Source organism: Akebia trifoliata, chromosome 11, assembly GCF_017979445.1.
Source record: "Akebia trifoliata isolate Shusen 1 chromosome 11, ASM1797944v1, whole genome shotgun sequence".
NCBI classification, from domain to species: Eukaryota; Viridiplantae; Streptophyta; class Magnoliopsida; order Ranunculales; family Lardizabalaceae; genus Akebia; species Akebia trifoliata.
The window spans coordinates 35,681,603-35,694,525 of NC_141385.1; the positions used below are offsets into that span (position 1 = coordinate 35,681,603).

Here is a 12,923-nt window from a genome sequence, read left to right on the forward strand (position 1 = left end):
AATGAGATTCCTGATTACTGGAATAATTATGGGATGACATGAAATATATAATAACTTACCATGTCCCCAAGAGGAGAAAGGTTTCTAACAGGTCCAAACTGTCCCTTGCCAGATTGACTTATAGACACTGAGAGGCCCAATAGTTTAAAGTTCAATGCAGAATCAATGGTATGCCCTTCAAATATTTCCTCTTCAGTGATCTCCTCAAGGATAATTTCACCACTTTGTTTTGAATGAAACGGGAGAGGGAAGCTTCGCTTTTTCCTTTTTTCTATTTCCACAAGCCTAAAAGTAAGCGGTGGACATCTTGCGATTGCAATCCAAAAAGGAGCATAGATTCTAACAACCTTCTCCACCATCTTTGGTTCTTTGTCATAATTTTTTTCAAGAATGACTTGAACCACCCTGTAGAATACAAGTAGTTGGAGGCATCCAAGTGTTAAGTGAAAAAATGTATTTCATACATCAGCTAATATGAGAAACTAAATAAAGAGAGGAAGAAATGACGAAGGATCTCTTAGGTTTGGCGCACCTTCCAGAATATGAACTTCTAAAACTTATAGTTTTAGATGGAACCCCGCTAGGATGAGATAGAATAACAGAATCCTGAAAAAGAGTAAATAAGTGGGATACCGAGAAGAAACAGTGTTTTAGCAGAAATAAAAACACAATAGATTAAATTTTATCTCTTACATGTATTGGTAGCCATCCTCCTTGTGGAAGCAATGAAAAGTACAATGGGTTTCTAGGGTCAGCCTTATAAACCCTAACAGTTTCTCCAGAAGGAAATATTCCTTGAGAACAAGAAACATATGTACCACTTGCTTGCATCTCAAGAACAGAATATTCTGCTGACATAGGAAGAAAATTAACGATAGACAAGGGGGGTTTAATAACGATATTCCAGTCCTGAAAAGGATCTGAATGAACATCTTTTCCAATCTCTGTGGCTTGAATGCTCGAACAAAACCACAATCCCTGAGTGTTTACCCCGCTTGAAGAGCTTCCACTTGTTTCAATGCACGTGCAGTACAAAAGTTCCACAGATTCTGAGAGATCAGATACACAAATTTCGGGGATTTCTTTTGGTTTACCAGAAACCTCTGATTGACCATTGCTATCCACTATTGAACTCCAAGAAAATTCATTCTGATTATTGGAATTCGATGGTCTTAATTGTAAGACATATGGTGACCTCAACCCGGATAAAGGAAGGGGAATGGTATCTCCAGGTTTCAATAAACCAACTGATATCTGCTGCCTTAGACTACCTGAAATATGTTTTCTGTTCCTCATCCATCTCCGTTGCCTCGCATAATTGACAAACTTTAACTGATTATATGACTTGGGCCATTTTAGATGTTCCAGGTCAGGAGCATAAACCCAGCCATCAGCAGTGTTTACTGATGCATTATCAACATGCCAATCATTGACCCACTCCCAGCCTGACGGCAACTCACGATTAGAAATTTCCTGTTGAACAAAACAAGAGTTAGAGACATCCAAATAACTTATAGAACCAAGGTTTTGAGTTTCAATTTTAATGCATATTTCAGTAAGCTCAGAAATGGAAATATTTCAACCAATGTGGAAATATTGAAAACTGAAAGTTTAGGAAATGGGCAAAAAGGCATGGAAACGTTCAAGTCATCGAAACTACAGTAATAAATATTTTGTGTAACGTAAGTATTATCAAAGATTTTGAGATCTACAAACTATCATATATGCACACTGAATTGTTCATAATCATGGTCCTTTATGTATATATAAAAAACAAATGGTCTATGTCAAAAGAAGCTCATAACAACATCACTCCTTTGTGCATGAAATATCTGTCCTTGTTTTTCTTTTATATACTTCTTCGGCAAGAAATTTTATATGATAAAATTCGAGCCCCAACCAAGTTCAAGTCCAATTTCGGTGAATCTTAAGGGAGTCAACTAACTTGGAGGACTTAACCTCTGGATTCACATAGTTGAGGGAGTCAAGAATCAAGGCTTCATCTCGAATATGCATTGTTGAAGAAATCCATGATTTTGGAGCTTGCATCAACTAAAATAAAATCCAAGGTTCATTGATCTTCGATATAAAGAAAAAGAGACATTAATGGAGAGATGTCCCATAGCTTGTGGGAGGTCTTTCCACCTTGATAATTGCTCCCTCTGTTCAGGATGGGAGTTAGTTAGAATATTTTAATGCCTTTGCAATTTACTAGCGAATTAGGTTAGTTTGTTAATTGGATGAGTTTACATAGTTATTAAGTGTTAGGAAATTTTTATCAAAGGTGGTTAGTTGGAAGAGTAGAAATCCTATAAATGTGATACCATAGGTTTGTTTTCATAACTAGAAAATTTAGAGTTACGTTCATATAATTTGAGAGTAGCTCTCTCTGTTAAATATGTAGACCTTCGGGCTATAGTGGTAACAGCATTGCTCCAATTATTCAGATTGTGGTTCGAACACAGTAACACACATAAATTTGTAATCCTTCGGGTTATTTGGCGAATACGGTTGCCTTTCTATAAAAGAATCATTCTCATTTCTTGAGTTGTTGAATTCTCTCAGTTTATATATTTTTTAGGGAGTTTTAAGAAACTAATTGATTGATTCATTTTATTTTTTGATTTTTCAATCGACTCCCTACATCAGGTATAAATAATAAAACACCAATTTTTGATGAAAAACTATTGTATCACCCACAAATCCTTATCCTAAAAGTTTGGGGTGGATATTTGATGCGAATATTAAACAGATATACACCGCTTATTTCATATTATAGCCTTTTAACTAGTACATTCACATATACAGATGCAGTTGCATACTTTTAAAAAAAAATGTATTTTAAGCATATTACTACATTCATATAAGCACACACACAACCATCCATGTTTCAATTAGTAAAATACATTATTAATATATTCATACACTGAAATCATAAAAATAAAAATAAAATAACACATGAATGGTACTTACTAGTTTCTTCATTTAAACAAGTATTTCACATATTAAGGTGTGTGTAGTTAATGTAACATTATATTTTCATTTCCATATAGAGTACTATTGTTTTTTATTGTTAGGCTCTCAAATACCTGTACATATGTGTCAAAGCATTGATCTTCATTTCCATATTGCATATGATTATTTATTGTATTTTGATGTCTTAACAAGTGTATTTTAATGCCTATAAAATTATTTTTCACAGTTTCATTGAAAATTTCCTCAATATAGGGGAGAAACAAGTTCTCTTCTATCATCCTCTTATGATTCAACTTTTACCTAGAAAAAATTCCCAAAATTATTTGAAAACTCCTAGGAATCTGATCCAGTGCCCTTAATACACTACTCAATAGTTCATAACTAGAAGTTCATTAAAGTGTATACAGAAACACAAAAGTTTTTGAGAAGAATATGAAGCACTAATGTACAGAGACATTATTTAATACTCCATGAAAGAACTGCAATTAAATATATTCACTATGTTTATCGTTTTGAACAAGTATTTCATAATGAAGTTAATAAATGGAAAAGGTGTGGTCAATTAGGTAGGCATCATTAAAAATCCAAAACCTTCCAATGTAAGCGCTGGTGATCCAGTAACAGAAGTGACCCCATAGGCTTTATCTTTCGCATCTCTCTTAAATTACATTTATGATAAAATATTTGTTTATTCAATCATCAGGACTCCGAAGAACACAAATTTTCCATTACTTACTTGCTAAAAAAAATAAAGAAAATTAAGGCCCCTTCTGCATGAAGTAATCATTCATAATAAAATAGAAGTACAAGGGAAAACAAAAGGACATTGAAATCAACCTCCACCAAGTAAAGCATGAGAGAAAAAAAAACGATCATCGCTCACCTGATAGAAGCCTCCACTCTCTGAGTAATCTTGGTTATTTTTCGTTAAATCACCAACCCAACCGATAGCTGGGTTGTATTTTTCAGTTTCAAATAGCTCATCTGTTTCAAGTCTGTCACGATCAATTTCTCTCTCCTCTTGCTTGCTGTCATCATCTTGTAACTTTGGGTTGAGGCACAACTCAAGTATGAAATCTGTATTGTTGCTAACTGAAACCAAAGAACGTATATTTACATATCTGTTACCATCTTTGACACTTACTTCACTGGCAACAACATCGTTTCCCAACCGCCAACAAGCTGCACGAGCAGCATAGTTTAGCCTCACAGTAGTCCAAGGTCCTTCCCTGATAGGACTAATCTGGATAAGTCCAGGTTTCCTATTATTAGTCAAGGTTAGCCTATCATTCTCGGGTTCAGATATGGGTGAAAGGAGTACAGCACATCTGATTCTTCCATGGGACTTCTTACACTTGTCTTCTTGAGGTGATTCCTGCATAACCAATACAAGATTACAAGAAGTACATTTTTGTTTGCTTAAGAGTACTTTCAAATTCATTAATCTAGAAAGAAGGTGCCTGGAAACATTTGTCTGATCTAAAAAGGTAGAAGAATATTAAATATGGAAGAAGATATTCACCATGGGTCGTGCTGAGGATAATTCTATCCAAGTCAGATCATTGGTAGAATCATAAGAATTTGTACTATCATTGAGGTTTCTCACTATCTGCTTCAGAGGATCTAAATAGAACCCAACAGGTTCATCTGCAAAATTGGTAAAGTATGCTAATTATATAACCAATAATTGTAAAGCAATGTCATCACAAACATTGTATACCAAGGGAGGTTAAACTGCCTTTGCCTCTTCTTCTTCTTCTTCTTTTGTCCTGTGCCAAGTTACTTTACTTTTACCTTCTTTTTTTGATTGCAAGGAGGAATTTTCTTTAGTGAAGGGAAGACAACATGTGGTACATCTAAAGACTATTGGCAAGGTAGACACATTATGAGGGACCAACCTTTACAATAGTACCAGAGGAAGAAGAAAGCCCTCATTCATCTATTACAGGCTGATCCTGGTTTATTTCAGTAGTTAATAGTTATTGACTAGTTTTTTTCTTCTTTTTTTTAAATAAAGGAGGGAGACATAGAAGTAAATTCCGATCTCGTATTATTATTTTTTTCCATAGGCAAAATAAAGAAAAGAGAAAAAATGGCCAAGGGGGCCACCAAACAAAACAAATACAGGAAGAAAACCCAACAAGCCAAAGCAACACCCTCAATGTAAACATAACAACTCCTCTATTCAGAAAATCTTTCACAAAAAAGAAATAAATAAACCTTTGAACTCAGAGAACAATCTACTCCACAAAAATAAGAAGCTCAAAAAAACTTCGGAAAATGACCTTTAAAGCCAATTTTTTAGAAAGACGGACCAACAAGTCTCCAGTTTTTAAATATGGACCATTCAAGGCCCTGTTTTTCAAACTTCATCCTTGAAAGGACTTTGTAACTTCCGTTACAATTGTTATCCAAAAAAATATCATAAACGCCCTTAATAAATTAAGTTATTAATCTATCCATATATATTTAAGGAATTACTCAAAATATGTTGACATGTTTCTGTTGTTCTCTTTCATCTCTATCTCTCTTGCAACGACCAGTGCTATCGCCCAATGATGTGAATCGCCACCCAGCTGTGGCTGACTCATACATGTCACAACCCTTGAAAGTGTTCTGTCTTCTATTAGGGCCTGCTTTACTTCCCCTGGTATTTCAAAACTTCCTCTGATATTATTTTTACCAGATTAAAGATCATCATCAGATTCTGAACCAAAATCAGAACTTCTTCCTCTTCTGTTTTGCACTCCATTTATTTCTTTTGCTCCACTTAGGTCCAAAACCTCAATCTCATGTTCGTAAAGATTTTAAGCCTTGCTCAAATGAATTACCACATTAACAATCCAACACCACATCCCTCTAATTATCATAAAAAAACAAAAAAAGCTTAGATCAAAAAAATCAATATTATTCTTTTGGCTTGATCCAAGGTTTTAAGGTTTTAATAATGAACGGCTACTAAACTTCCACCTGACTTCAAAATTTAAAATTAAAATTGAGAAAAAATAACTTTTCTTGAAAATAAAAAATTCCAATTTCATAGAATTTTGTCCTTGCAACCCTAAAGCATCAGATCATGTTTTTTGATATCTCAGGTGAGTCCAAGGACTCTCAGTAAGGGTGAAATCCTTACTAACTTTGTAAGGCTAGTCGGACTCTAAAGAAGCCTTTTGTTTGAGTGTCATCATAATAGGACTCACCAGGTGGCATACTTAAAAGACTCAGTGACTTGACAAGTTCGGTTACCGTAGATCTAAACACCTCGAGATACATGATTGCACTTGCCCATGAAAATGTGTATCCCGAGGCATACAGATCTACGGTTCACAAACTTTGTTCACGTCATGGAGTCATTTGAATATCCCAGCTGGCGAGTCATATTATCAAAAGACTATTTGAGTAATGAAGGGCTCTTTCGCCACACAATGGAAGAAAGTAGTTTAGAACAACTCTTTTGGTTACTAGTATAGGTATTTTAATTAAAAGGGTATTTTTCATATTTATTTACAATAATTAGACAGAATTCTTAAAAGGTCCTTCAAAGAAAAATGCTTGAAAATAGGGTCTTGAATGGTTCATACTCCATATTTTCTAAGTGGAGACCTCTTGGTCCGAGTTTTCATAAATTTGGTTTAAAAAGTCATTTTCCCAAAAACCTTCTTGTAAGGAATGCTCCTTTCCATCAAATGCCCTGGCTATTCCGTTCCAGCCAAATGCCCCAACAAATGGCAAATGGTGTTTAGAGACGAGAGTTTTTTTTTTTTTTTTTTCATAGGGAGATAATTGACAAGCCAAGTTTCAAAAAAGGCTAGAATGGGTGTAGGGAAACACCACGGTACACTGAATAAAGACAGAAAGTGAGCCCAGACTTCACTGGCAAAGGGGAAATAATAAGATTGTGGTTCACAGATTCCCCACAAGATTTACAGAGAAAAAAAATAACTAACAGAGATTATATCCCATGTCATTAAATGATCCATTCTAAGAACCATTAAATTAAAGTTTTAAATAGGTAAAGTAGTAATTTTTATTTTAAATGAAGAAGGTTAAGAGTGGCCCACAACTGGAGGACTAGTAAGGTTTTTAATGTCTTTTTAATTGCTTTTAGTGTGGTAATGGTGTCCTTTCTTCATGCTGAAAAATGTTTCTGTTCTTCTTCAGAGGTGGTTGGTGAAAGCTCTCAACTTCAAAGGACATTTGTTACAAAGGCTGTTGTCTCCCTATTTTGGGACTATTCAGAGAGTATGGAACACAAGGATTATCAAGGGACCTTATTGGTTCTTGGAATCAGTCATCAATAGAATAAGAGCTATTGTGGTCCATTAGGATTCAGTCCCACATGACTTCCAAGATTTTTCCTTTGTTTCCTTATTAGCAGGTGGAAGAAATTATTGAAGTTGAGGAAATGTCTTGGGATGGTTTGCTCTCTGTTTTTCTCATGATGTTGGCTTGTATCTGCTATTCATCCTCATAAATTTTTAGTAAGGGGGTTTCTAAGTTCATAATTCCTTGTAGAAAACTTACAATAAAAGAAGCATGATGATGAAAGTACAATATCCTTGATCGCAATCCATGGAGCAAATCAGACTTGTATAATAAATAATGGCTCCATGTTTAGAGAATGGATATTTACTTTTGATCAATGATAAGAGGTGACAGATATACAAAGATTACCTTTTCCCATGTCAGTCACGATCAATTCCACCATGTAATAATCCTGGAAAGAACAAAATTTAAAATCCATGAGAAGTTGAAACTGAAATATTTGAAAGTCTAGAACAATTCAAAACTCAATCAAGTTCAGTAACAAAAACATGATGTTCAACTTTGATGACCTTTCTATCCTAGCAAGGTTTTTATTTTAGCTGACATGTCTTAAATTTCATATGTTCACAAATAACAAGTTTCACTTTAAAACAAATGGCATAACGACCTATGTAACTCCAAATTTAGCAAAGATCATTATTAATATAGAATCTGATCTAAAATTACAAAAAAATTAAAAAATAAAAAAATAAAAATAAAAATAAAATAAAAACTTCTAAAACTTTTCGAAAGGGAAAAGGAATTATGACTCCTGTGAAAAACTATGTCCAAGGAAAACCATGTTGCAAGTAAAACACAACTAAATTTGGACAATCTATCACATGCTTATTTGTACTTTTGTAGGGTGTATTCCTTCTTTTCAGCATTTGTGTTATTAATGAGAATAAGGGCTATACTAATCTTTTTTTATAGGTTAAAATTTTATTAGAAAAGAGAACGAGATGTCCCAAGATTACAAACTTATCAAAAAAGGAAAAAAAGCACAAAAACCACAAAAGAAAAGCAACTAATATATCAAATTACAAACAAGATCCCATCGAGCTACAAAATGTTCAAAGAAAATCCCCTTAAACTCTTTAAAAGCCTTTCCCCTGAAAAAGAGCAGCCCCAACACATTGAACTTGCAATCTTCATAAAATAACTCATTTCCTTCAAAAATCCGATGATTCCTTCCTTCCATATACTCCAACAAACAGCAAAAGGCAAAAGACTCTATAGGATTCGCTTTGAACGATGAAAAGAGATGCCCCAAAACAGCCACAAATCAAAAAACTCCTGGATTGTGTGTGATAAGCAATCCTCCAAACCAAAGAGACCAAGGTAATGAAACCACAACTGATTCGCCATTCTAAAATGCAAAAAGAGATGATCTACTGTCTCTTCATTTCTCATACACAATGCACAACAATTAGGCGTTTGAAAACCTCTTTTGATAACTTGATCCAAAGTGGTTAATCTACCCAATGATGCTTGCCACAAAAACAATTGAAATTTTTTAGGGAACCTTTCTACCTCAAATCATGCCGGTGGGAAAGATAGAAGTCGAAATCAGTAATTCATCCATATACATTTAACACACGATCCCATAACCTACGATCATTGTTCTCAACAAGAGTTGTGCCCACATCAACTAGCTCCAAGAGACGCTCCACACTACTCAATTCCCAATCATTAAAGTCTCTCCTAATGCCAAAAACCCACGCTCTTTCCAAACCATCACCTACCAAAAAGTTATCTATAGTCATACCCTTTTTGCTCGACACCGCAAAAAGATCCAGAAAGGGTTCCTTCAACAAAGTGGCTCCACATCATCTATCTTTCCAAAAGCAAACCCTATTTCCCCTTCTCACCTTAAACCTTACGGAACGAGGGTAAGCGACGAAGAATGCCTTTCCAAACCCCACACCCATATGCCCCTTTTGCTTCCGAATTTATTAGCCACCACCTCTCTCCACAAGCTACCCTCGTCCTCACCAAATCTCCACAACCATTAGACCTACTCTAACTCTTGGCAAGTAAATATTCCTCCAACTCACCAAATGGTACTTTATATTATTCTCCCTATCACGCCAAAAAAAGTCCCTACAAATCTTATTCATCTTAACTTCCACGCTACAAAGGATGGAGAAAAGAGACAAGAAATAGTTAAAAATACTAGTAAGTGTACTCTTAATTAACACCAATTTTCTCCCTTTAGATTAGTATATAGCTTTCCATGTACTCAACCTTCTACCCATCCATAATTTTACTCAGTTATCAAATTTTGACACACTTCCACAAAATATCCATTACCACAATTCATGGAAAAAAATTTAATCACTAGTTTTTGTATATATTTCAATGCAAATCACATCCATTGCCTAAATATATCGATGAACAGTGAATTTCAACCGAAATAATCAACTTTTACGTATAAGAATCCAAGAGTTGATGGAAATATTTCAACAAACAGTAAATTTCATTAAAATATTCATTGTTTAATAAAAAATAAAAAATTCTGTTCAAGGACTTGCGACTTGCACAAAAATAATATCCACTAATCCAAAAAGTTACACATAACATTTATTTATTTATAGAAATAAATATTAGGTAGATGTTTACATCTTATTTTAATCTATTCTAAGCATATTAGCATGTTCATATTAGTACTTTATCATAAATATATATATATATATATATATATATATATATATAATAAAAATAAAATATAATAATGTCTGAATATGGTACTTAATAAATGTTCATTTAGTAAATATTGCATATATGTACGTGCATTATTATTGTGATATTATTATTCTCATTTTCAAGTACAACTACTTATTTGAAGTTGCCAAGCTCTCAAATACTTATATTGCTTTTTTAAGGTAGGTTGATGAGTGTTTATAATGCTTTCTTTTATCATTTCTTATAGTTTAAATGAATGTTTTTTCAATATTTTGGTAATTTCTAAAACATTATATCATATCCATGAAGTTATATTCATTTTCACACTTGAATCATTTCCAAGCTAATCAAAACAGACACCGAAATCAAAATTTAATACCTTGCTTTTACTCAATTAATGGCACTATATGCTACAAAAGGAAACAAAAAAGGAATCAATTTTTTTCTTTTTAGCACTGGATCATACACGATACAAGAACAAGATAATAGAATCAAAAGACATATTATGTGTGATTTATGTTAATTAGGATTTTTAGATTAGGTTACTTATTATGTCTTGGCTAATGTAATCTCTATAAATAGCCTATTATGGTTGATGTAATAATCACCCAAGAACTATCAATAACTAAGATATAATTACTTCAAAAAATTATTTAAAAAATTCCAAATATATATTCTAATTTTATATCATATTTTAACATTTAATATATTGTAGGGGACTTTTTTAAATTAAAAGATTAAGGTAATTTTGAAGATAACATAATAAAATGATATTTTGTAATTTCAAAAACTAACTAAAGTAATTACAGGGTCGTAAGATTGTAATTTTATAGTGTAAGGCCTTTTTGTAATTTAAAATATTAACTGAGCCGATTATGAAGATAACACAAATAAAAAATATTTTTTGTAATTTTAGAAAACTAACAAACATCATATAAGGATAGTGGGTTTGTAATTTTATTTTTATTTTTGACGAAAATGTTCTCAATAGTGGCAAGGTTAAATGTTAATATGGGAGCATTTCTGCTCTTCAAAATTTTGGTGTCAACAAACATATAATCGGCCTTTTCTCATTATAATAGTAAAGAAATTTGATTTCTTTATTTATAACTAATTCTATTGAATTTCCTTGAGTAATTTGTAGAGAAAATGAAGTACTAAGAATAGATGCTTAATAAATTGTGGGGGGTATTCCCAAGTCCCATTGGTTCGTCAATGTAATTTTCAAAAAATATTATAGATCACTAAATAAGTATAATTTATAAGACTAAAGAATTTAATATCAGTTTGCAACATACCAGATAATCAACTTTGAAGAAAAATGTTTCATTCCAATTCACCAATTCAATTCCAGAAGGCAAAGAATGATCTGAGCTTTTGCCACTTGTGCGTGCACTTTGTTGCTTCAGCAATGACCCACTAGGAATGTTGTCATTTGGAAAAAGGCGGATTGAAGCTGTATATTGGTGATCAGACAATCCCTCAATACTTGGAAACTGCATGGAAAAATATACAGCTTTTGGAATCAAACAACCAAGTCCATTAGCACAATACTCAACGAGGACAAAATTTAGAATTTCAAAATAAAATGAATAGATTGAATTTATATACTCAACTTTATGAACATGATCAATGATAACTCTGCTATAAATAGAAGAGTTAATCATGTTTCATAAAATGCTTAGAAAGAGAAATCATCTTACGAGAAATTAACAAAAATATGCAATTCTTCTTGCAAGCTTATGTATAAAAAAAATGTATAATTACTTCTACATTCGATTGCTATTAGGATTTAGGACAACTATAAAATTCCATAGATACTGAAATATATAATCTCCAAATAAAATATTTCAAGAAAAAAAATCATTCCACTTATTTCCAATGGTCATTCATGAGTAAGAGTTTGTTTCAAACATAAAATAGCATTTAAGCTAGATGTACAGGGATCAAGATAACTAGCTAAATTACTATATTCAAATATTGTTTGACAAGGAGAAAATGGCGCAACGAAACTTCTGAAAACCAATCAACTACTCCAAAAGACCGATCTATTAGAGAGGGGGGAACTATGAATATAAGAGGGGCATGGGACTTAAGTAAGGTATGACACACCCGAGAATGGAGGAAAATATACACTCAACACTCCCCCTCACCCATAATGGTGGAATGAATCAAACCCGTGACTTATATGAACCCAGCACTCCAATACCATGTTAACCAACTACTACAAAATATATATATATATATATATATATATATATATATATATATATATATATATATATATATATATCTGAAAAATAGGCCTCTCTGTTTTGTTTGTTATGATAATAAAATATTAAGTTAGTGATCAGATATATATATAGCTAAAAAATAGGCCACTGTGTTTTGTTTGTTATGATAATAAAATATTAAGTTAGTGATCGGATATTTAGGGATAAGTTGTTATGTTGGTTAAGTTAAAAGATAAGTAGAATATTTTTCTTCCCCTAAAATTCTTCATGGTATCAGAGCTATGGCTCTCAGCTAGGGTTTCTTGATTGCCAAAATGGCGATGACTAGTGCCACCAAATCTAATGACTCCACCAAAGAAACGATGGAGGAAACGCAAATTAGCCCTGTCGTCTCATTCAACAATTCTAAAAATTCAAGCTCCCTTTAGATAACTGTTCACAGATTCAACGGCAACAATTATTTAGAGTGGGCTCAATCGGTGAAACTGGTGATTGATGGCAAAGGCAAACTTGGTTATCTCACTGGCGAACTGACAAAACCAGCAAAACAAGACCCCAAATTCAAGACATGGAGGTCCGAAAACTCCATCATTATGGCATGGTTAATCAACTCTATGGAGTTTGCCCTTGGAAAGCCATTTATGTTCCTCCCAACAGCCAAAGATGTTTTGGATGCGTCCGAGAAACATACTTAGATTTTTGAATTGAAGACCAAGTTGTGGC

The 12,923-nt window shown here is 33.2% G+C and overlaps 1 protein-coding gene across 1 annotated transcript in view; it reads right to left on the reverse strand.

The window, feature by feature from the left end:
* Window positions 1-12,923, reverse strand: part of LOC147391407 (pleckstrin homology (PH) domain-containing protein) — a 114,657-nt gene that overhangs the window by 14,274 nt on the left and 87,460 nt on the right. The window contains exons 43-49 of the mRNA XM_086459793.1: window positions 11,265-11,462; window positions 7,651-7,693; window positions 4,499-4,623; window positions 3,860-4,351; window positions 694-1,473; window positions 533-606; window positions 60-405 (exon numbers count right to left, since the gene is read on the reverse strand). Of these exons, the coding sequence (XP_086315919.1) occupies window positions 60-405; window positions 533-606; window positions 694-1,473; window positions 3,860-4,351; window positions 4,499-4,623; window positions 7,651-7,693; window positions 11,265-11,462 (2,058 nt within the window). The remainder of the gene's footprint in view (window positions 1-59; window positions 406-532; window positions 607-693; window positions 1,474-3,859; window positions 4,352-4,498; window positions 4,624-7,650; window positions 7,694-11,264; window positions 11,463-12,923) is intronic.